At 39.8% G+C, this 25,559-nt stretch overlaps 1 protein-coding gene across 1 annotated transcript; it reads right to left on the bottom strand.

The window, feature by feature from the left end:
* Positions 1-25,365, bottom strand: wnt11 (wingless-type MMTV integration site family, member 11). Its single transcript, XM_036595789.1, has 6 exons — positions 24,999-25,365; positions 22,912-23,140; positions 16,239-16,465; positions 10,080-10,360; positions 8,968-9,260; positions 1-1,196 (listed from the first exon to the last, which is right to left on the bottom strand). Exons 2-6 carry the CDS (start codon positions 22,983-22,985, stop codon positions 1,022-1,024), a joined length of 1,050 nt encoding a protein of 349 aa, XP_036451682.1. The 5' UTR covers positions 22,986-23,140; positions 24,999-25,365; the 3' UTR covers positions 1-1,021.
* Positions 25,366-25,559: the final 194 nt, after the last annotated feature.

A 25,559-nucleotide genomic window follows, 5' to 3' on the forward strand; every position in this document is an offset into this window, starting at 1 on the left:
TTCAGTAAAGATTCTTTAATTAGTCTATAAATATTTCTTTTTTTTTAATTCAGCATACAAAAATGACAGTATGTACATCCACAGATAAGTGGTTCATGATGTGGCACTGCTTGTAGTATTGCTGTAGCAGCCGCGGTCGCCTGCACGTTGGATAAAAAATGTAAGGTACAACACGTAGAGTCCAAAACGTTCTTGGTGAGGATACAAAGGTAAATGCTGGTATTTTCTCATACTGGTGAACTACTCAGGCTGATACACACAGTTCCACATCCGAGAAGGTCCGTTTGGTCTTTTATTACTGTTCCCAGTCCAATAAATGCTTCTTTCCAAAAAAGTAAAGTACCATCCGAACGCACAAATCCCTCCAAATTCATAACTGGAATTCCCTTGAACACTCTCCAATTCCCTTGTCCAATTCCAGGTCGTTATTAGGAGAGCTCTTCCTCGTCGAAGAAGGTAGAAGGCACCATTACAGAGTATAAGAAAATATAGCTTGCGATATCCAAATACGAAAGCGTATGTATTCTTTGAAAACGCAACAACAACAAACTTTAGGACGGCCTTCGCAACAAAACCTCATTCGTATTTCGTCACACTTATGTCAACCGACGTTTGTTCGTAAAAAAAACGGAAAAGTCCAGTTCATGCAAATCAAAGTCCAGCTTCTGGGTCGGAGTTTTGTTGAGAATATTCATAAAACAAACCAAAAAAAATACCATTTTTCCTCGAAAATATGCAAGCTTAAGACAAATTTAAGCCTTCTCTGTAGTAGCGTAGTGCTTTGGTTATATCTGTGGAAGTCTGGAGTGGGTAAAGCTGGGTAAGGTCTGAAAGTCAGAGATCCAAAAAAAGGACTAGAATTCCTTGTGCAGAAATTCTATATAAAATCTGGATTGAGAGGAAGCGAAATTGCCAAACCCCGGAGCTCCGGCGTACTCTAACTTGCATCAGAACCCGAAGAATCAAAGGGCTAGCTGTAGGTTCTTCTCCAGAATCGGGGCGGTTCAGAAGGAGATCCGAATCATTTGCACACGTATCTCTCCACAGTCCTCTCGCACTTCTTGCAGGTGACGTAGCAGCACCAGTGGTATTTGCAGTGGCAGCGTTCAACCACTTTCTCGGTGTACGGATTGTAGCCTCGGCCGCAGCACATCAGGTCGCAACTGTCGCTGCCGCTGGACGTCTTGTTGCACTGCCTGGAACAGAGACAGAGGAGATAGAGGAGATAAGAGGGGAGGAGAGAAAGAAAGAGTTGTTTAATATTGAAGAAACTAAACTGTGGAGAGTTATTGATGTTTTTAAGCCTTAGAAAGCTGCTGTTATTGCTAGCATGTTCAATTAAACTCAGTTTATTACTATAGCACGTTTTACAAGCTCTAAACGAGCGTTACCAAGAGCGACAGTGGCAAGAACAATTCCCTAAGACCAACACAGCCCATTCTCCTCCAATACACATGGGAAAGCAAGACAATAATACGACACTACACTCTCAGAAATAAAGGTACTAAACTGTCACTGGGGCGGTTCCCCTCTTGTCACTGGGGTGGTTCCTCAAGGCTCCATCTCAGTACCTTTAGTCAGGGAACATAACTGAACCATAATCCACTGAAATGATATGTTCTAAGCTGTACTGACTCCACACACCCCGTCTCGTCTCCAGGCTTTTATTTTACTGTTCTGTTTAAAACATTCAGTTATGAAAAGGTACAAATACGAACTTTTCACCTGGAGAAACTTATTTAAGGTTTACCATCAGACCTTAGAACCACTGCTGTACTTGTAAGGGTACATATCGTCACTGTCCGAAGAAAACCATGTATCTCAATTTTTGGCGATTTTTTGTTCTCTACATAATTTCCACACACCAGTTGTCCTTTACGTTGTGTAAACATTTTATGACGCATGGACCGATAGAAATGCTCTAAAATCACTTGGAACATTTTTTTTTACATTGACTTACATTGAAAGGTAAGTGTTTTTACCCTCTCCTGTAAAGTTACTATTTGGGAGATACCTGTTTCTCATTGGACAGCGACGATATGTATACATATGGATAGACAGATAGATAGATAGATAGATAGATAGTCAGACAGACAGGCAGACAGACAGATAGACAGACACAGATAGACAGATAGATAGATAGACAGGCAGACAGACATATAGATAGACAGACACAGACAGACAGACATACAGACATATAGATAGATAGACAGACAGATAGATACTCTGGAGGCTAGGCAGATTCATTCTAGGACTCATTGTAGCCCAAACCCTCCAACAAAGGGACTAGATGTTGTTTATGTTGTTGTCTGTTACTCTGAGTTATGTGTACATGTTATTTGTGTTGTTTGGTGTCAGGGGCTGTGGGGGGGGGTCACTGTCGAGGTGAAGAGCAGGGCTATTGGTGACCTTCCCCACGGTTTCAGTGTCCTGTATGTGGCCCTTTCTGCCGGTATGTTCAATAAAGGGCACTTCTTGCAGCAGCTCATGGTTACTGCTGTGTTTCTTTTCCGTCAATGATACTATATATATATATATATAATTTCTATTGGTCCAATTATCATGAAGTCTTTACACAATATAAAGGACAGTTGCTGAACTCAAAGTATGCTGAGTAAAGTAAAAAACACAAAAAGTGGAGATACTTGGTTGCTTTTGGAAAGTGACGATATATGTATACATATATGTATACTAATGTAATGTAATGCGTATAATAAAATGTAATTTTATGTAATTCAATGTAAGCATTTCTATTGGTCCACTCATCATGAAATTTTCACACAACGTAAACGACAGTTGCTGTGCTCAGACGATGCAGAAAAATAAGAACTGAGAAAAATGTATGTTATTGTTTTTTGGACAGTGTGGATGTATGTGGACTGTATGAACTTTAACAACGTTTACATACTAAATTTAAAAAAGAAAACATTGGTCTTCCATCATAGAGGCCCATTCACACAAACTGAATGCACAGCGAAATGATAATAACCTCTTAGCTAGTTATTAAAACTCTTAGGCACTTAGAAACCTATACAGAGCTATAAATCTGTCCTTAAAACAAGCTCCAGACACACAAACGTGAACGAACGTGCAAGAGCTTCTCACAGGCCTGAGTATCCAGCACCTCTTCAGTCTGTATGTAAAATCCCAGCTACAGTAAAAGTCTGTCTCGAGCACCCATTAAATCCTCAACACCGAAGCTCCATAAAGTCCATTTAAGAGGCATTTGATTTGTATCCAGGGGAACGTTTCTGCCTGGTATTTCAGTCTAGCGGCTCTGCGTTCATTCGCTAAAGCCCGAGGCATCTAAAGTGAGCGGAGAATAGCCCTGTCATAAATCACACTCCGCCGGCCGCTCTCCGTAAGTGCATTGTTTTATAATTGTGTGGCGTTAATGGCCTGTGTGCTGAGAGAGGGGACGGCTGCTGGGAGCGAGAGCAGGAGGTGAAGAATGTCGTTATTTAAAACCGAGAACGGAGCTATTCCTAAAGTTAAACTGTCTCCCAGGCTCGCCACCGCAGGGAGAGGAGCAGGCGACAGGAGAAACGCGAGTACGAGTGCCGTGAGGGCGGCGAGCCACTGCATTAGCTGGCATTAGTGAGATGCTACACTAGCTGCAATTAGTGCAACCCAGTAGGCCAAATATTGAATAAAAATCATTATGTTCACAGGTTTTGATAGTATTGATGTGCTGGGAATTGATTTCAGCTAAGATTCTGTTTCGCTACATGCAACGTCCAGCTAATATAGCGCCTTGATAATTCCAGCTAATTTAGCATTTTGCAAATTCCAGTCCATGTAGCACATTTAGTATAGAACTTTGCTCATTGTGGCCAGTAGCGTCTTGCTAATTGCAACCAATTTAGCATCTTTTCAATTCTAACTAATGTACCTTGCTGATCCAACCAATGCTAGCATCTCACTAATTCCAACTAACAGAGTGCCTTGCTAACTCTAGCCAATGTAGCATCTTGCTAACTCTAGCTAGTGTAGCATCTTTGGTAATTCCAGCCAAACGTGTCTTGCCAATTCCAGCTAATTTAGCATCGTATTAATTCTAACTGAAGCACTGCCTTGCTGATTCAAGCTAATGCAGCATCTGGCTAATTTCCTGCTAGTGTAGCACCTTGCTAATCCCAGCCAATGCTAATTCCACCTAGTTCAGCATTTTACTAATTCCAGCTCATGGAGTGCCTTGTTAATTTCAGCCAATGTAGCATCTTGCTAATCCCAGCCAAAAGTGTTCTTGCTAATTACAATTAATTTAGCATCTTGCTAATTTTAACTAATGTAGTGCTTTGCTGATTCCAGCTAATGTAGCACCTTGCTAATCGCAGCCAGTGCTAATTGCAGTTAGGGGGCAGTCGTGGGCTGGAGGTTAGGGAACCAGCCTTGTGACCGGAAGGTTGCCGGTTCGATCCCCTCAGCTGGTAGTACATGACTGAAGTGCCCTTGAGAAGGTGTTTCACTGCACGGGCGGGTTAAATGCGGAGGTCTAATTGTGATGTGTTCAGACACAGTTGGCTAAAAGGTTCATTTCATTCATTAAATGGGACTAAGTTTGCTCTCTTTCAGTGTTCTATGTACACACAATATGTTCAAAAGAGCATATTGTGTTATATATTCATCTATTGTAACATAATTGATCATAATAATGATATATATTATCATATTGCCCAGCCCTGCCTCCAGTTTTACAGTTTTTGCACAGAAAAATGGCAAAATCTAAACAGCTTTCTATTTAATGTGTTGAGTTACAGCAAAACGAAAAAGAAAACACAGGAATCTGTATTAAAAACGAAATCTAAGTGTCCTTAATCGTTTGCCGTGCGGTGCAGACGAACCCTTCTGAATCAGTTTCACACTCTGCAGCCGTAAAACCACACGTCAAATTCGACTCTAAAGTGGAAAGACATCTTTTAACAGCCCTCCTGCTTCCTGTGGAGACCACAGCACTCGTTTCAGCAGAAATACAGATCATCGCTGAGCCGCAGGGAGATGTTTCAGACTCCACTTTAAATACGTTCCTTATATTGAGGAGGATGTTCGGCCGGGCCCCAGCGAGGCTCGCACTGAGGAGCTGAGGAGGAGATGAGATGTGCTTTCCTCCAGCCTCTCAGTCACTCAGGTCGAGTTGTAAGTCAAATTCTGTCTGTTTAAATATCAGCTAATAATTTTAGTACCTCCTTCTAAGGGAAATTCCACCATTTTTTTAAAAATTACTGGTGAAACAGAGTCGTTCAGAGTGGTTTGGTGTGAAACGCTCCATTCTAGATAAACTTACCGATTCAGAACTGTTCACAGTGGTGGTGATAGGAACCAGACATCCACCTCTAAAAGCTCCCTCACAGAAAGTTCCTACATGAAATGGTTATGAATTCACTGCCTGATGACTGAGACACTGTTTTATGATAGTTTTGAGAAGATTTTGGCCTTAGACTCCAGTCATGGTGGCGGGATACATAATTATGCAGGGTGTTGTGAGGCAAAATAGTCCCCAAAGAAAACTTATTCACTATTTTCCATCATCAACATTCCATATAAACTCAGAAGACTCGTGTAGGTTCACTGGAGGTTTTAGATAGTAAATAAAATGTCTATATCTGTGTCGTAGTCATGGCGACGCCTGGTTCCTATCACCACCACTGTAAAGACATCTGAACCATTTCACACCAAACCACTCTGAATCACTCTGATTACATCTCACACACTGAGTTATGCAGGAAATTTAAAATGGGTGGAATTCTCCTTTGGCCTAAAATGTATTTTTAAAGTCCTATGACTATGCCTCCAGCCCCCTGAGACCCCCACAGAGACGGCCGTACTGTCACACATGGCACCGTCGACACTGCTGAATGATTAAGAGAGGCCAGTTTGTCTTGTGACTGAGAGGGAAGCGCTAAATATACGAGCCGTCAGGATCTCTATCTGCGCTGAGTGCACACGACACACTGCACGACTTCAGCTTATCAGGGAGACTAAAAGAGGCAAATTAATGGACTAATATGGGAAGATCTACACTCCACAGCAGGGAGGCGCATTTTTGCTATTCGTATATATTCTCGCATGTTTTTACATGAAAAGTGTTTAAAAATCATAATGAGAGAACTTTTATTTTAGCAGCTGGAGGTGCTTCACTGTTTTACTGCTACTCAATATGGAGAAATAATGACTTATTTTCTCAAAACAGTAACATATTCTCCATTTTATAATATCTGTATTTCAGTCAATATTTCAGTATACCGAGTCTCAAAAATCAGTCAGTATTTTGACATAAATAGCCTCTATTTTGACATAATAAGACATTATTTTGACATAATTCGTCATTAGTTCTTATTTCCCACCATGGACGAAATTAAAAGAAAGCCGCATAAACTCTTCTGCAGTACCACTTGGGCCTGATCGGGTCGGGTCTCAAAATTGGTGGGTGTTGTGGGGGGGGTTTGGGGTTCAGGCATTCATTCGGGCCTGTGCAGACCTCTACACTACATCTAAACCTCAGACTTTATACGACCCTCATCTGGCAGAGCAAAGCAGGTATTATTATTATTATTGTTTATTTATTGTTAGCTTTAATCTCAGCCAGTCGTTTCCTCTGAGAGCTGAAATCAGCTGAGAGCTTCTACACTCCCTGAATAACAACATTACTGAGATAACAGGAGAGAGAGAGGGGGAGGAGGAGAAGGAGAAAGAGAGAGGAGAAGAAAGAAAGGAAGGGAGGGAGAGAGAGAGAGAAAGAAAGAAAGAAAGAAAGAAAGAAAAAGAGAGATTAATGCTAAAGAGCAGAAACAGAGAGCTGGACGTGCAGTAAAATAAACAGGTCGTGTTATGTGAGACATTTCCGCCGCATTTGGTGACAGTAAATATCTGTGATTTCAGAAGAATGCAGAGAGTTCAGAGAGTGTGCAGAGTGTGCAGAGAGTTCAGAGAGTGTGCAGAGTGTGCAGAGAGTTCAGAGAGTGTACAGAGTGTGCAGAGAGTTCAGAGTGTGCAGAGAGTTCAGAGAGTGTGCAGAGTGTGTACAGATTGTGCAGAGAGTTCAGAGAGTGTGCAGAGTGTGTACAGATTGTGCAGAGAGTTCAGAGAGGGTGCAGAGTGTGTAAAGTGTGCAGAGTGTGTACAGAGTGTGCAGAGTGTGTAGAGTGTGCAGAGTGTGCAGAGTGTGTAGTGTGCAGAGTGTGTACAGTGTGCAGAGTGTGCAGTGTGTACAGTGTGCAGTGTGTAGTGTGCAGAGTGTGTACAGTGTGCAGAGTGTGTACAGTGTGCAGAGTGTGCAGAGTGTGTACAGAGTGTGCAGAGTTCAGAGAGTGTTCAGAGTGTGTACAGAGTGTGCAGAGTGTGCAGAGTATACAATGTGTGCAGAATGACTTTCTAAAATGTTCTAAAACTTTGTCGTTTATTTCAAGGTTTAAATAAAAAATACCAGATTTTAATGTACTCTCAGACGTCTGAACCCCACTGTGTGTGTATACGGGTCATTCTACATTCTAATGTCTATTTTTGTGTCCCTGGCGTTTACAGATATATTAAAAACATGTTAGGGTTACAATTAATTTATATTTTAAAATAAAACAATCATTTATTTTAATTACACCTTCTTGAGCCTCAATTTAGCAATACTGGTTTTTAAATCAATCATATAGAATTCCAGGCACCACAGAAGAGCTCGTCCTCACAGTCATGTGTGAAGGCTGAGGCCATATTTTGAGGTAGAAAACATGTTTTTCTGCCATTTGAACTGCAATAATCTAAACATGACTATGAAATATATGATTTAAATGACATAAAGAAAACAAATGCCAAATAAATATTATAAAATATTCTGCTGTTATCTGAAAGGTGACGATGAGTTACTGCACTAAAACATCTGCATTTTGATCATGTTACTGCATGTGTGACCCTACAGAAATAAATGTTACATGTTTCTGTAATGCTGATCCAGATTTAGTCCTGATTTACACATTCATACAGGTTTATGTATCAGCATCAACAGACTGATTAAACATTTTGAAAAGCCATATATTCACAAACAGGCAGAGTACTGGTGACTTCAAACCACAGAGCCCTAAAACCGTAACCAGTAGTCAGTCAGTAAATCAGTCTGGTCTGTTCTGAGCTGTTCAGACTTGTAGCGCCGAGCCGTAAACAGGTAATCAGGTAATCAGGGCTGTAAATCTCTGACCTCCATTCCATTCACTTACAGTTACTGAAGAAATGATTAGATTATTTGGATTTGATTAAGAATTTCACTTATTTTTGTAAATTTCTGTGTAATTAAATGATTAGCATGTGAACAAAGTTCATTCAGAGTGGTTTGGTGTGAATCACTCCGTTCTAGAGAAACTTACAGAGTCAGAATTGTTCACAGTGGTGGTGATAGGAACCAGACGTCCACCTCTAAAAGCTCCCTCACAGAAAGTTACTACATGGAATGATTGTGAATATGAAATCATGCTTTTGCTATAGTTTTTGGAAGATTTTGGCTTTTAATCCATTCATGGTGGAGGGATACATAATACGCAGGGTGTTGTGAGGCAAAATAGTCCCCAAAGAAAACTTATTATTTCAGATTTTCCACTATTTTCCATCATCAACATTCCATATAAACTCAGAAGACTCGTGTCGGTTCACTGGTGGTTCTGGATAGTAAATAAAATGTCTATATTTGTGTTGTAGTCATGGCGACCCCTGGTTCCTATCACCACCACTGTAAAGACATCTGAACCATTTCACACCAAACCACTCTGAACCACTCACACACTGAGTTATGGAGGAATTTTTTTAAAAATCGGTGGACCTTCCCTGTAAGGTGCACCTATTGCTGACAAGCATTCACACAGCTTGTATAACTTCCACAGAAAAGCACTGACCAATTGAATGGGACGCTCTGAGGACAAACCCCCTATTAAGACCCTTCATTTCAGAATGATGTTGTCTCCCAGTGCCCCTCGGTGTCTCAGTACCCACCTCTCCTGAGTGCCAACCGAGCCCAGTTTTTCGTTCTTTGTGCAGAAGTCAGGTGAGCTCTGCAGGTAAACCAGCTCGTTCTCACGCACCGGACGGATGTCGATGTCTTTGGGCACAAGCTGTTTGCGCGTGCCCATCGGCCGGTGGACCACCTTGGTGGCCGACAGGTACTTGGCCTTCAGGTCCATGGCGATTTCCTTCAGGTCCTGTAGCCCTCTCCAACAGGTGCGAATGGAGCAGGAGCCCGAGACACCGTGACACTTACACTTCATCACCAGCGCGTCTTTCAGCACCTGAGGAGAGAGAGAGGAAGGGTTTAGTACAGAAACTGAAACCAGTGTAGGTGAGTCTCAGTGCAGAAGATTAGACTTCATCTTTGTTACAGGTGAGTGTGGCGACTACTATAATAGGTGACATCAGCAGTAATTCTGATACAGGTGAGTTTTAGTGTAACAAGTGAGGTTTAGTGTAACAGCTGAGCTTTAGTATAACAGGTGAGCTTTAGTGTAACAGGTGAGCTTTAGTGTAACAGATGAGCTTTAGTGTAACAGGTGAGCTTTAGTGTAACAGCTGAGCTTTAGTGTAACAGATGAGCTTTAGTGTAACAGGTATGGTTTAGTGTAAGAGACGAGGTTTCATGTAACAAGTGAGGTTTAGTGTAGCAGGTGAGGTTTGGTGTCACAGGTGAGCTTTAGTGTAACAGATGAGCTTTGGCATGACGGAGGTGAGGTTTAGAACTGAGATGTAGTGTAACAGGTGAGGTTTAGCGTAACAGGTGAGGTTCACTTTAACAGGTGAGGTTTAGATCACCAGTTGAGGTTCTTTGTAACAGGTGAGGTTTAGATCACCAGGTGAGGTTCATTGTAACAGGTGAGGTTTAGTGTAACAGCTGAGGTTTAGTGTAACAAATGAACTTTTACATAACAGGTGAGCTTTAGTATAACAGGTGAGCTTTAGTGTAACAGGTGAGCTTTAGTATAACAGGTGAGCTTTAGTGTAACAGGTGAGCTTTAGTGTAACATATGAGCTTTAGTATAACAGGTGAGCTTTAGTATAACAGGTGAGCTTTAGTATAACAGGTGAGCTTTAGTATAACAGGTGAGCTTTATTACCTGCCGCCCCACTTCGCTGTTGTGCAGGTGCATCAGTTTGTTGGCGTGTGAGCCGGGCTTCTTCTTCATCTTCATCGGCGCGTCTGAGAACTTTGAGCCCATGAGGAGGCCGTAGTGCAGGTTATCCGCGCAGCCGCCCCACCTGTACCCCGGCTCAGGTATCTCACCTGGGATTGGGCCACACGTGCACAGCCTCAGGTCTCCGGTCGTACATGCCCGCGCTATGGTGTGACTGATAGCGGCCGCAGAGAGAGCGTAAACAAACGCAGACTCCCTCGTCCCTGAGAGAGAGACAGAGAGAGAGAAGGAGAGAGAGAGAGAGAGAGAGAGAGAGAGAGAGAGAGAGAGAGAGAGAATGAGAATGACTGTGTGTTCCGTCTTAGAGTGTCGCTCAGCCAATCAGATTTTAGAACCAGAACTATATGTCCATTTTTGTGATGTCACACATTTACCAATGCATTTACATAGACCCACCTATTCAACCTACAGCAGTTAAGCCCCGCCCACTCGCACTAAAGTTATAAGGAGTGATAAGCAGTCCAGGCTGAAACACTCTTTAGAACTTCAGTGGGAATGGGTGGGGCTAACCAGGCGACTGCTTTCTGAATGAGGCGCAGCCAATCAGAACAGAACATATTTGCATATCAGTTTTAAAGGCGCAGAGTATGTTTAACTCTAAAAGATAAAGACACGGTGGAAAGTGATCATGTAACGAATAGATTATGACATACAACCATACAAATATCATAACAAAATAAATAAAATACACAAAAAACAGGGAAACTCAGACAAATGGAAACAGACTAGCAGAGACTGTCAGTCTCTTCCAGAGAGAACAAGCTTCAAACGGCTTCAGCTAAATCCAGCATGACTAACACTTAGGTCACGCTGGTATAAAAGCCCTCAGCGCTGGACGCCACACAGTCCAGTTAACTCTGTAGGTGTTCGTTTAATTGGTGATTTTGCTGCGCAGCTTAACGTCCCAGTGTATTCATAACCTTAATTGTGAGGCGACGCATACGTAATGAAACCACAAACGAACAAAAAAATGCTTGATTTTATGGCTGTAGGTGCCTTGCAAAAGTTTATCCTGCCATTAAATTACATTCAACTAAATAACTACTAACTTACTAACCCTAAATTCAAAAGAATACATTGGCATTTTTCAGCCTCTACACTGCAAAAAATGGTATCTTGTCAAGTAAATTATCTTATACTCAATAAGTCTAATATTTCTCCTGTTAAGATTATTGTTTATTAAGCTTAATATAAGATTATCTAGCTTATTTCTTGACATTTTTTACTTGTTTTAGGTAATTCTGAGTGAAAGTATCTCACTATATTGGCAGATAAGTTTGCTTGTTTTAAGAAATGAGCTTTAAACCAGCAAACTTATCTGCCACTATAGTGAGATACTTTCACTTAATAAAATTACCTGAAACAAGTAAATAATCTTATAATAAGTGTACAACCATCTCAAAATGGGAAATATTACATGTAGCGACTATATTTAAGATCATTTCACTTGACATGATGCTATTTTTGTAGTGTATCAGCTGCATTTGTAGCATATCGCTGCTGTTGGAACAAAACCTTGTATCTCCAAAATGGTAACTTTACAGGAGAAGGAGAAAACATACTTTACTCTTAATGTAAGTCAATGGAACCAGATGTCTTTCCAAGTCATTTTGGGTCATTTCTTTTGGTCCATTCATCATCAAATTTACATACAATGTAAAGAGAAACAGGCCTTTTCAAATTATGTCAAAAACTGAAAAACGTCAAAAATGGAGATACGAGGTTTTGTTCGGACAGCAGTGATACATTTGAGAGCAGACTCAAAATGCACTTATAATGGAGGTCAATGGGCGGTTGCTGAGACACCGTCCCATTGGCTTCCATTATGGTCATGTTTTGAGTCTGTGCAGGAAAACACTAACTATTGCTTTATCAGATGTAAACATGCCCACTGGCATTTTCCTCCGACAGCAGGAAAATCTCTACAGAAAGATTTTAGAGTTTAAAGACGACTAAACCCCCTTCTGATGATGCAGCTTGAAGGTGGAAGGAACTTTACAGGGCAATGTATGCTGGGTATTGTACACACTTTAAGAAGGTGGTTCTTCAAGGGTTCTTTAGTAAAGAAAATGGTTCTATATAGGACCATGAACACTCAAAGAACCTTTTGCATGATTCTCTGTATCGTGAAAGCGTTCTTCAGATTGATGGAGAATGTGCTGTAAGTTGTTCTATATAGCACCAAAATGGTTCCTCTATTGTAACAAGCTTGACATGGTAACGAAAGAAGAACCCTTTTTGGTGCTATTTAGGACCCTTTTCAAAAAAGTTCTATATAGAACCATACACAACAGATTCTCCATCAATCTGAAGAGTGATTTCACAATGCAAAGAACCGTTTGGGTTCTTTGAGTGTTAATGGCTCTATATGAAACCATTTTCTTTACTAAAGAACCCTTAAAGAGCCATCTTTTAAAAGCGAGTAGTGAAAGAACGATGAAGGTTGAAATGCATATTAAACCATGAGATGCGGCTGAGGGACGCAATTTGCGCAGAATATTACTAAATGTGACAACATGTTAAAGTTTTTCAGTTTTAGGTTGGACTGCCCCTTTAACACTGCTGATAATCGACTGAATTGACCCAGAGAGTTTATTATCAATGTGAAGCATTTACAGATAGTCAGTGGTCCTTTAGGGGTTCTTTAGTCAAGATAATGGTTCTACATGGAACCATGAACACTCAAAGAACCCTATGGGTGTGTGAATGGTCCTCTGCATGGTGAAATGGCTCTTCAGATTGATGGAGAATGTGTTGTAGATGGCTCTATACAGCACCAAAAAGGGTTCTATTGTTACAAGCTTGACATCATAACAACAGCAGAACCATTGTTGGTGCTGTATTTTCAAAAATATACCATATACAACACATTCACCTTCAATCTGAGGAGCCATTTTTCCATGCAGAGAACATGCAAATGGTTCTATATAGGACTCATGATTTGAAATCGAACCATTGCCTTTACTAAAGAACCCTCGAAGAACCACCTTTTTTAAGAGTGTATACGAGGGATCGGTGCCTAGAAGTTGGAGTTTGTTTACAGATTTCTACAAAAAGAAAAACACTTTACTGTAGGGTACAGTTCATAAAGCTACATAAGCTTGTCACGATAACTGACATAGACCTACATAACTGTTTATAAATGCTTATTCCATTAGACGTCATCCACTATAAAGGTTACATTTGCCAATTTTGATCAGTTAGCTAAAGTAGCCTTTATGACAGATGATGTCTATTGGAATAAGCATTTATAAACATTTATGTAAAGTTATGTCAGCTGTCACGATAATCTTATGTAGGTGTCATGTAGCCTTATGAACTGTATCCTACAGTAAAGTGTTACCAAAAATCCTTTATTTTTGATATTTTCTTGTCACTGAAACCTAATAAGCCTTTTATGACAACTGACATAAACCTGAATTCAGTCATACGCCAAAAGTTTGAACATGTCCAAATTACACGTTTTGCTGACTATTATATATTTTCTATAATACACTTATAATACATTTATTACTATTCAAATGTGCTACCATAATTACACAATTAATTAGCACAGTGAATTTCAGTCACACTCGCGACACCAGTTACGTAAGCCTTTCATGACAACTGACATAAACCTACATTATCACTGATAAAGGTTTATTCCTTTATTTATTTTTTATACTTTATACTAATTCTACATCAGCGGGCGACGCTTGTTGAAATAGGCCTTTATAAATGCTTACAAAAGTTCAAAAAGTGGTCAAATTCTATGTTTTTGTTGATTTTCTCAGTAAAAAATAAGTTAGCATATTTAAATATGGCATTTATTTGCAAATTTTTGTGCGCAATTTATTTTCTATTTAACATACAGGAAAAAATTAAAACTTGAAACATAAAATCTGTTTTTACTTTTAAACAGACCACATTTTTGGTTTATTTTTTCCCCCAATATGTTAAATTTCAGCAAATAAACAGTACTTGTGCATTAAAATGTGAAGTATGGTCCCTGTAGAGGATGTTAACGTCATTTTTTACTGAAAAAACATCAACAAAAAAATAGAATTTGACCACTTTTTGAACTTTTGCATACGACTGTAAACACGTAAAAAGGCTTATTTTAACAAGCGTCACTTGATGATGTGAAATTACATCAAAGTATAAATATATAAAAGAATAAGCCTTTATAAACCTTTATTTGCATTGTCAGTTGCCACAAAAGGCTTATGTGGCCTTACGAACACTGCCCTTCAGTAAAGTGTTCCTGAAATTCAGTGTAATTAATTGTGTAATTATGTTATCACATTTGAATGGTAATACATATTAAATGGGTTAAATGGCTCAGAACTACAGAAGCGCAGATCAGCTTCCACTCCTGACCGTCTATCTGAACCATCGCTGGGCAGAATGGGTTCTATTGTTACGGAAAACAAGGATGCTTCACACTCCTCATCAAACGCGCTCTTTTTTCAGATACAGATGAGAAGATGAAGCCTTTTATCCTGAAATGAAGAGCAAACAGGACGACAGACTTCTGGTCAGAGAAGAAAGAGTTTAAAGGCCGTCGTGGGCAGCCATTAAAACTGCTGCCCTTCCTCGTAAACTTCGACCTCAGGCAATTAAACAGGTCCCTCTGACCCACTGAAAGCTGAATGGAGTCCACAGTGCAGTGGGAGAAAACGTGGGTGGTCACTTTAACGCCTTTAGAACGGCCGCCAATGGACGCGAACCATTTAGCTCCTCAAACGACGGGATTATTACTCTGTTATTAACTGTGATGGGTGCTGACCAGCTCAGTATACTAGGCTACTCAGTTACTCAGTTACACATCATCGCTGTCATATCAAAACCTCGTTCATGTTTCATTTTTGTGCACTATTTAAAAACATGAGCTGGTCTCAACATTGTGTGAGCGTTTCAGGATCAGTGAAACCCACAAAAATGATCAGTGGAACCATCAAAAATGGCCCTAAATTTACATTTCTGCTTTTATTATGACAGTGACAGTAAACTTGGGGCCCAAATCATGCAAAACCTAATTATTCTCAATATTTTTAAAAAGATAAATGAGTTTTATGCAGTATGTAAACATTCCAAAGTGTACACTCCTAAAAAAGATGGTTCTTCAAGGGTTCTTTAGCAAAGAAAACGGTTATATATAGAACCATGAGCACTCAAAATACCTTTCGCATGGTTAATTGGTTCTTTGCATTGTGAAATCACTCTTCAGATTGATGGAGAATCTGTTGTATATGGTTCTGAATAGAACCTTTTTGAAAAGGGTTCTATATAGCACCAAAAAGTGTTCTTGTTAAGATGTTGAGCTTGAACCTTCTTTGGTGCTTTCTGCAATTTTAACTACAATAATCTATACATGACTATTGAATATATACATTAAATGATATAAAGAAAACAAATGGCAAATAAATATTATAAAACATATAATGAAAGTTGTCCCCAGGAGTCGTGTCACTGGTGTTACTGTGTGACAAAAAATCTCTTATTTTGAAATAAAAGTCACACTGATGACATCACTCGACTTCCTTTTACCTGTTTTCTGAGGATCTATGAAGAAAAGCTCATGGTGAGTCCACTGTGTCTTTCAGTTATCAGAGATTTTCTCATTTAGCTCATGATTTCATATGAAGCTTTTAGCTGAAGTCACTGGTGTGACCCACTTTATTCTGAGGTAACTGTGAAAAAACAATATAAATGGATTAAATTCCATATTTTAGTGGATATTCCATGATTGACGACATGTGGTTTGATGCTCTGCAGCAGTTATTTAGTAAAATGTGTTTTTCATTAAAATGTCTCTGGTGTTCCTTTATTATGTGGAACACCAACGAGGATCAGTAACACCAGTGACTCCTATGGAGAGACAGAAAAGTGGACGTTTCTGTAGAATGACCCATATAGTGTTTCTATAGCCCCTCTCACTGCTGAGATCATCCATTTTAACCATGTTTGTTGCTTCCAAAGACACTTTAGCGCAGATCTGTACACAATTCACAACCACAGCTGCAGCTAAAACCAGCATCTCATCCTATAAAACGTGTTTTGAGCTCCATCAGTTTCGCAGTGCGTGCTTGTCTGGCTCACCTCTCTCCAGGTCAGGGAGGTATTTCGGAGCCTCGATGGAGGAGCAGTTCCAGCGCATATCCGCGAAGGTTTTCTGGCACGTCTTCTTGACCTCGCGCGCCGCCTGGACGAAGGTCTGCATCAGCTCCAGATTAGTGCGGCACAGCTGGGCCTGAGAGGACACCAGGCCGGGCAGCGTCTTACACTGCTGCGTCTTATTGATGTGCTGAGTCGACGAGGATAAAGCCCTGGAGCAGAGAGACGAGCCAGAAATCAACCTCAACATTATTAGGAACAAATAATCAGGCCAAAATAACAGAAACACAGAAACAAAGCTTTGGACATTGTGTAGATTAAAGAGTGTTAAAGGGGAATTCAAACATTTTTTTTTCAAAATTCCTGCAAAGCTGACTGTGTGAGATGCAAACAGAGAGATTCAGAGTGGTTTGCTGTGAAATGGTTCAGATGTCTTTACAGTGGTGGTGATAGGAACACAAACTCAGCGGTGGCGATGTGGAATGTTGATGATGGAAAATAGTGGAAAATCTGAAATAATAAGTTTTCTTTGGGGACTATTTTGCCTCACAGCGCCCTGCATATTATGTATCCCTTCACTATGAATGGATTTTAAGGCCAAATCCTCTCAAAACTATCATATCAGACATCAGGCAGTGAATTCATAACCATTTCATGCAGTAACTTTCTGTGAGGGAGCTTTTAGAGGTGGACGTCTGGTTCCTATCACCACCACTGTGAACAGTTCTGACAGTGGAATCAGTGGAATTCCCCTTTAATGGATAATTTAGACCAAACTAAACACTTAAACAGCTTCAAAATGACCAGCAACACAAGTAAGCCTTTTACCCCTTAAAGGGGAATTCCACCAATTTATAAAAATTTCATCATGACACTGTCAATGTTTGAAAGTCGAATGCTGTGCAATTATGGATTTCTTTGGGTGAAATTAAATACTTTATCAGCTTTACAACAACTGGCAAACGGCACAAACGTTTTAACCTCTTATACAGCACAATTTTCATTCTGTCATTAAGGTTTAATTACTCTTTAATTGTTAAAATAAATGAATTTGTATGAGCTGCATGATTGTACAAATACAGGTTCATGCAGCCATGCTATCAGGTTTTACATCACTGTTCCAAAACCTTGTAGGCCCATTTTTTAAATCATTTTTCATTATTTTATTTTTTATTTTATTATGATTCACCAACATTTCAAGACAGTTAGACCAATGGGAATGGCCCAAAAGTATTTGGGCCAAAATTATTTGTTATAATAACTTCCATTAAAAGTAAAAAAAAAAAGTCACCAATATAGTTTCTGTTTTGTGAATATGACAGCGAATCATTCATGCCATTGAAAGTGAACGGAGATTCTCCTCTTTAGCTGTGAGAGCAGAAAATTAGGCAGTTTTAACACTGATTGTCAGTAATAATGCAGTTCGCATGTGCATAATGTGCATAATTGCTTATATGCATGAAAACATGCATACAAAGTTTGAACATTGCCATGCAATTGCGATTTGTTGATTAAGTTAACATCCTCTACAGGAAATAAACCTAAATATGCTAATTTAAGTGCAAAATTTCTAATTATTTACTGAGTTTAACATATTGCGAAAAAAATAAAACATGAAATATGTAAAATGTGCAATCACTTTTGCACAGGCCACATTTTATCTTTAATCTTTTTCCACAATATGTCCAGTTCAGCAAATAAACAGTAACTGTGCGTTAAAATGTGCAGTAAAGGACATATTTTCACCTAAAAAAATTCATCAAAATCACAATTAATAAGTCATTTGACCCAGGGTGCCCAAACTTTTGAATATAAATATATGTATTAATATGCTTATACAGCAGATTGATACTGAAACTACACAGACAGATAATAAACTGAGCTGCTGAGTAGAAGGAATGTAGAAATGAAAGCAATAAAAATGGAAAGTTCTAATTAGCAGCTCTTAAAGATGCAGTGGAGCTGAATTGATATTCCATATGGTCCAAAAAAAAATCCATATATTGCAAAAAAAATCCACATCTGTGGCCGCAGCGAAAACGCAGACAACATTTCATCATGTAAAATATGTTTTCTCTGAACGCTGGCCAAAGGTAATTTACTAGTAAAACTATTCTTGCATGTCTGACCCAGAGCCGAACGGCGAGAGACGCTTTTTAATGCGGCACAAACGAACGCAAGCGAACACTGAAGCCATCTCGGGGAACGATCTGTCAGGATTAGATATAAACGGAGGAAGAAGGGATTCTGGCATCATTTAGCAGCCATCTCTGGCACCCTGTGGAAGGAAAAAAGGAACAAATACTGATCGCCAGTGGAAAGAAAGACTCGCTGGCCAGCACATTTGGCCGGAGTTGAAACGGCGGCGACCGCAGAGTGGCGAAAACGTGAGTCAGAGAACGCCAACGGCTTCATTCGTCAACACATGGAGCGCAGAGAAATGCAGAGGAGCTCAAACTGGTGGACGTGTTCGGGACGCAGCTCTGAACACACGTAAACAGCACAGAAGTCAAAAGCACAAAGTCATGTTGTAGTTTTGTTCGAATTGTTTCTGACTGAAACAAGCAGAGAAACTGTGTGGAAAGTGCAGATTCTACACTTTTAGTCCAGAACACATCTGCGTTTGTGAGTTTCAGAGGAGATATTTTATTATGATTTGAATTTGACAGTATGTATTTGCTTGTTTGGCACAAAGAAACACCAAGTTTTATCATTTTTTATCATTTTTTGGTGCCAAAACAAACAGAAGAACAGCAGTACAGACTCTAACTCGTCCACACAGAATGAAAAACGAATGTTAATGTCAGTCTTGATGTACTAAGTATGTAATTAATTAGATAAACCCATAATTACCCAAAATTAAATGGTTAAATGACTCTAAAGGGACCCTGTTTTGAGCATTGTTTAGAACAAAGAAACTAGCAAAACGTACATGACGCAGCTGTTTTTGAACCATATAAACAGTCTAAATTGTTCTTCATGTATTAAGTATATAATTAACTATATAAATCCATAATTACATGTAAATTAAATGGTTAAATGACTCTAAAGTGGATACAGAGACAAACCGTGTTGATCCTATTTTTGGTATATTCTTAAAACAAACAAACAAACAAACATAAACTGGTGGACGGACATACAACGTGCCTGTTTTTGAAACCAAATAAACAACAAAAACACTTTCAATTTCACTCTAAAAGTGGTACAGGCGCGGGTGAAGTGCAGTATTGACCTTGATCTGTGGTTTTGAGTACTTTATTAAGGCACTGCAAAACAAACAAACAAACAAACAAACAAGCTAATGGCCACACGTGGAGCATGGCTGTTTTTAACCACAAAATAAGCTTTAAATTTAATCTCAAAGCAGATAAACTGCAATGTATGTGGTTGGACAATGTCTACAGCCATTAAGCAACCATGCAAACAAACAAACAAACAAGTGGACACACTGTGTGGAATGTAACTGTTTTAAATCACTAAGAAAACTTTAAATTTGACACTAAAAGTGACCTAAAAGGTTAAAAACTGCCCTTAAAGTCTGTGTGACCCTGTTTTCAGTACTGTTTTGAACAAACAAAGAAAGTAGTGAACATTCATGAGACGAAACTGTTTTTGAACCATCTAAACAGCAAAGCAACGTTAGATTTATCCCTTCAAGCTGGTAAACTGAACGGCCTGCCTTGCTTTCTGGCGGCATTTTAGAACAAACAAACAAACTAATAAATAACAAGCAGTAAAAACTCAAAAGCTGCCGCTAAAAGTGGCTGTTAAAGGGCAGATAAACTGAATTGTCTATTGTTGACCCAGTTTTGGGCTTTTCCGCTCGTTCACAAACACATGCGGCAGCGTTCGTGAGAACCCGCGAGTGCCTCTTGCACCTCAGCCTGTTTCGGATTAGGGACGAGGGGCCGCTGCTCTCTGCCCCATGATAAGCTGTGACCCTGCGCACCCCTCCGTTACCCGCCACTCGCAGGTGTTTATGGCAGCATGTGTTTTGTATTGTGCCCTGAGCGTTACAGTGGCTGTGCGAGCCCTCCAGCTTTTCCAGGTTATCTGGTTTAATGTTCGGCGTATCAGACTCATCTACAAATCCAAGTCAACACTTCCATTTCAGAATGAGCCACAGAACAAATATGAACACATTTTGCCCAAATAACACATTTAAAGCAGCTACTCTGTTAGAAATAAAGGTTCTGTACATTTCTCATTCATCAAGGTACAAACAATGTAAATGTTCCCTCAAAGCTCCAACAGTGGTTCTAAGGTCTGATTGTGACCCTTAAATAAGTTTTTTCCAGGTGAAAAGTTTGTATTTGTTTCTTTTCATAACCGAATGATTTAAACAGAACAGTAAAATAAAAGCCTGGAGACGAGACGGGGTGTGTGGAGTCAGTACAGCTTAGAACATATCATTTCAGTGGATTATGGTTCAGTTATGTTCCCTGACTAAAGGTACTGAGATGGAGCCTTAAGGGTTCCACCCCAGTGACAAGAGGGGCACTGACCCAGAGACAGTTTAGAACCTTTATTTCTGAGAGTGCAGAACTCAACAGCTGAACCATCTACACTGAGGACGAAGACGTGACAATTTCAGCGTACGTTTATTTTTTTCTGCTTTTTAAAAGCAGCACCATATGTGGCAGCTGAGGGGGCGGGAGAGGTTTAGAGGGGCGGACGGAGATGGTAAATTCTAATTAAACTCAAATAAATACTAAATGACAAAAACAACTGCTGAGATTCAGAAAACAATCCTTCACTTCACTTATTTTACTATGAAATTTAAAGTACTGAAGCTCAGCACTGAATTTTCCAAAAAGCAAAACTTCAACAACATTTAAAAGAAGTGAAATAACACATTTCCATCAGTGGATACGGCACTGGGGCCGTGCTCGTAAACTAAGGCTGAACGATATGGACAAAACACCATATTGCGATTATATTGCTACATTTTGTGATTGTGATACACCCTGCAATATCAAAAAATCAGGAAATTCCAAGGCACTATCTTTTTTAAAACAATTAAAAACCAACTAAAAGCCCGCTGCTGTCATTTTATCGTCACATTAAACCTTTAAGAACTCAGTCAGCAACAAGCCTTTATCAGGGAGTCAGGAAAAAAAGACATATATTAAAAAATGTTGATGTGAAATTTCTGCATTATTTTGATCAAACTCATTTACTTTTGATAGATTCTTCTACTGTATCACATCAAACAATACACTGTGTTAATTAGAGAGCTTATTTGCATACTGCGTATCGCAAAAGCCAGTACTGCGATAACAGTAAACAAACATACACTGTACAGCCCTACTGTACTGTACAGCTCAATTTCTTTGAAGGCTCATTTACATATTTCAGCCTACCTGAACTGCAGGCCAATACTGTGATAATGATTAACCAGCAATATACTGTACAGCCCAACAAATGTACTAATCAGACAGCTCATTTGCATATTGCAAGCTCAGTGTGGCAAAAGCCAATATTGTGATAACAGCTAACAAAAACAGAACTAGTGTAGAATAAAAATGTATATAACGAAAGGCTTATTTGCAACTAGTGTCACAAAAGCCAATATAACGATAACAGATAACAAACAATATATGGTGCATCTCTTGTGTCCAATAGAAAATAGCTATTAGCAGGTTCATCTGCATGTTGTAGCTTTCATAGCAGTGTTGCAAAGGCCAGTGTTGCAATAACGGTTAAAGTATCTCACATTCCAGTATTGCGATACAAAATTACTATATTGTACAGCACTAAAGCGGAATGAAATGTATTGATTAAAGGGCTTATTTGCATATTACGGTTGCAAAAAACCGATATTGCAATAATTACGATTAACAAGCATCCCTACTGTACAATAAAAATTAGCTATAAGTTTAGAACCTTTATTACTGAGAGTGCAGAACTCAACAGCTGAACCATCAACACTGAGGACGAAGACGTGACAATTTCAGCGTACATTTTTTTTGTACCATATGTGGCAGCTGAGGGGGGCGGGAAGGGTTAAGGGGGCGGACGGAGACGGTAAATTATAATTAAACTCAAATAAATACTAAAGGGCAAAAACAACTGCTGAGATTAAAGGGCTTATTTGCATATTACAGCCTATCAGCACTGCAAAAACCGATATTACAATAATTACGATTAGCAAACATCCCTCCTGTACAATAAAAATTAGCTATAAGAGGCTTCATTTGCATATTGTAAGGCCACAGGATGATACTGCAAAAACAATTAAAGTACTGCAGAAGCCAGTATTGCGATTAACAAATGATATATTGCTCAGCCGTAGTGTTATAACTGATATATTGCTGCTGTCGGAAAAGAAAACCTTGTATATCCATTTTTGTCGTTTTTCAGTTTTTGACATAATGTGAAAATGCCATTTGCTCTTTACACTGTGTGTGAATTTCATGATGAATAGACCAACAGAAATGGCCCAAAATGACTTGGAAAAAATCCTGGTTCCATTGACTTACATTAAAAGTATAGTATGATTTTTCCTTCTCCTGTAAAGTTACCATTTTGGAGATATGAGGCTTTGTTCCGACAACAGCGATATATTAATAAACGATAAATCGTGCAGGTCTATAGTTTGAGTACATCAACATTAACTCTATGTGTGGAGAGAAAAACAGAAATGTGGGACACTCACAGCCATCGGATTCCCGAGCCTTGCTGGGACACGAGCAGGAGCGCCAGCACGCAGAGCGAGAGCGAGGGAAACATCCTCTTCACGCTGCTAAATCAGATCCAACTCGGTCAGAAAGAAAACGGTGCAGGTGCTCACGCAACACTGTCTGGCTTCAGCAGCTTCTTGGCATTCAGTCGCAGTTAAAGGCCAGAGGCCATGGCACGGGCTGCTCCTCTCTGCACCTCTCCCGCTGCGGAAAACAGCAAAATTAAGGCTTAGAGCTCATTTCACACCCACGCTCCGGACTGACGGTCGCATTCGGAACATGACTGTAACACTTAGCACACTTTTAGGCAGGACAAAGAAATGCAAAACACGTGCAAATCATTCATCAGGGACTTACGCGTTTACATTTGCATGAAAAAGGAGATCCATCTGTGAATATTTCAATAAAATGTGTTTTGATTTGTTGTTTTATACAAATAAAACAAGAGAATTTCTGGATTGTTATATATAAATTTGTTTAAATGTTATTTTTAAAATAAAAAAGCACGCTTACTGTTTAAAACTTAGTGAAACGGAGTAGATCTCGCAGAGTGAGGACAGATTGCACATTTTCACAAGATTAGGCTTTAAAATTTAAAAATTTTAAATTTAAAATATAGATCTACATAGAATAACTAACTAATTCCTAACTAAAGTTCACACAGTTTGCATTTTTACATTTTCTTTAAATCTGAGCAGCTAAAAAAGAGCAAAAAGTACAACTAGCATGAATGTTCAGCGTGTAGAAGTGCATACTGGCACAGAGAGAGAGAAAAGAAAGAGATAGAGACTCCAGCGGCTGAAGCCTCACCTCACGCAGCATTTAGGCCACATTTATCACCGTTAATCCTGTGGAAACCTAATTATTAACCTTCTTAATCGCAGATATACATATATTTCTACCATTATGATCATGTTTTTTGTTATATTGCTGTTTATTGAGTCTAAATCTGTGTTTTTTGTCTGGCTAAATGGGAGAATTCCTCGTAAGCACTCACTCTAAGAGCTATAAAAGGTCAGATTTGGTGCTGTTTGTGTAACTAATCCAGATTAAAACTGTATTTACATGCATTTTAGTGATTTAATCCACTGTATGTGTTCAACACTATAGATTTCCCAGTGCTGACCCGACTGTAGAGCTCCACAAAAGAGATTTTCGGAGGTTTTTCTGACCTTTTCTACCAGAGAACCTCGTTTCTGGCCTTTTCGTGCACTTTCTTTCCACCGTGCCCTCGGGAGCTGCTTCAGATTAGACAAACAAACGAGCATACGCCTAAATTTAATCTCCTGCTCCACTTCAGGCATGCAGCCTAAACAGCCAGTGAAATTACAGCCCAGTCACTTCACAGCTCGCTGTGAGCGACCTAGCACTTAAAAAGATGGTTCTCAAGGGTTCTTCAGTAAAAGGAAGGGCTCTGTGGTTCTAGATAGAACCATCTGCATGCTGAAACGGTTCTTCTTATTGACGGATGATATGCTGTTTTTGAAAATGGTTCCCAAAAAGGGTTCTGCTGTGCTACAAGCTTGACATCGTAACCCTGTTTGGTGCTCTGCAGAACCATTTTCAAAAAGGTTCTATGTAGGACCATACACAACACGCTCTCCCTCAGTTCGAAGAACCACTTCACCATGCATTAAAACATTTAAGCATGCAAATAGCTCTCTGTATGACTCATGGCTCCATACAGAACCGTTCCATTTACTAAAGAACCCCTGAAGAACCATCAGTGGAGCTGGATAATATGGAGTTTCACACTTAAAAGGCTCTTTAAAAAGCTAAAACTAGACCTAAAGCAGGTAAAGCATTAATATTTTGCTTTTTTCTGTATGATATGGAGCAAAATGACTCATAACTCTTTTCTAATTGAATTATAAAGTTGAGTTCTGTGTCTCAAGTTTGAACTGGGTTATGCATTATCCTCTAACTCTATAAACACGAGGCAGGATGACCCAAAGTATCATTCTAACAGAAATTATACGATAAATCAATCAATTATTTACCGCCACGCTTTTAAGGAAAAGTTGGAGCGACAAAAAAACAGAGAAACGCATTTTTGACTCACCTTCACGAAACTGAAGTAGGTCCAGCTCCAGGCTGAGGGAGACAGCGCCGCGGGGAATAATCCAAAAACAAAAAAGAGTCTAAATCGAGTTAATCCAGCTCGAGAGAAGCTCCAGCCGAGCAGAACTGAGGAGAAGCGAAAACGAGCATCATGTGGCGAAATCCAGACGCGGCTCGCGAGCTTTCCTCCCCACTTTCTGTCTCTCTTTTTTGCGCTCTGTCTCGCAGTCTCGCGCGTCCCTTGCACTGCATGCAGCTGAGGAATGCGCTGCACTGACTGGCTCGTGCTCTGAGCGCGCGCGAGGGAGAAAGAGAGAGAGAGAGAGGGAGAAGCAGAGGGCGTGCGTGCACGAGCAAGAGAGCGAGCGAGTGAGTGTGTGAGTGCGCGAGAGAGCGTGTGTGCAGCCCTATATGTGCCCGCGCGCCGCTTTGATCCTGCGCCCTGACGTCACGCGTGATTACCATATCAAAGCAAACTCGCGCTTCTTCTGCTATTCGCGTTTTTTTATATAATTGATTATGTTTCGATTTGATTTCTGTGTTTGTTGTTTGTTTTAAGCTC

Source organism: Colossoma macropomum, unplaced genomic scaffold (assembly GCF_904425465.1).
Source record: "Colossoma macropomum unplaced genomic scaffold, Colossoma_macropomum, whole genome shotgun sequence".
NCBI lineage: Eukaryota > Metazoa > Chordata > Actinopteri > Characiformes > Serrasalmidae > Colossoma > Colossoma macropomum.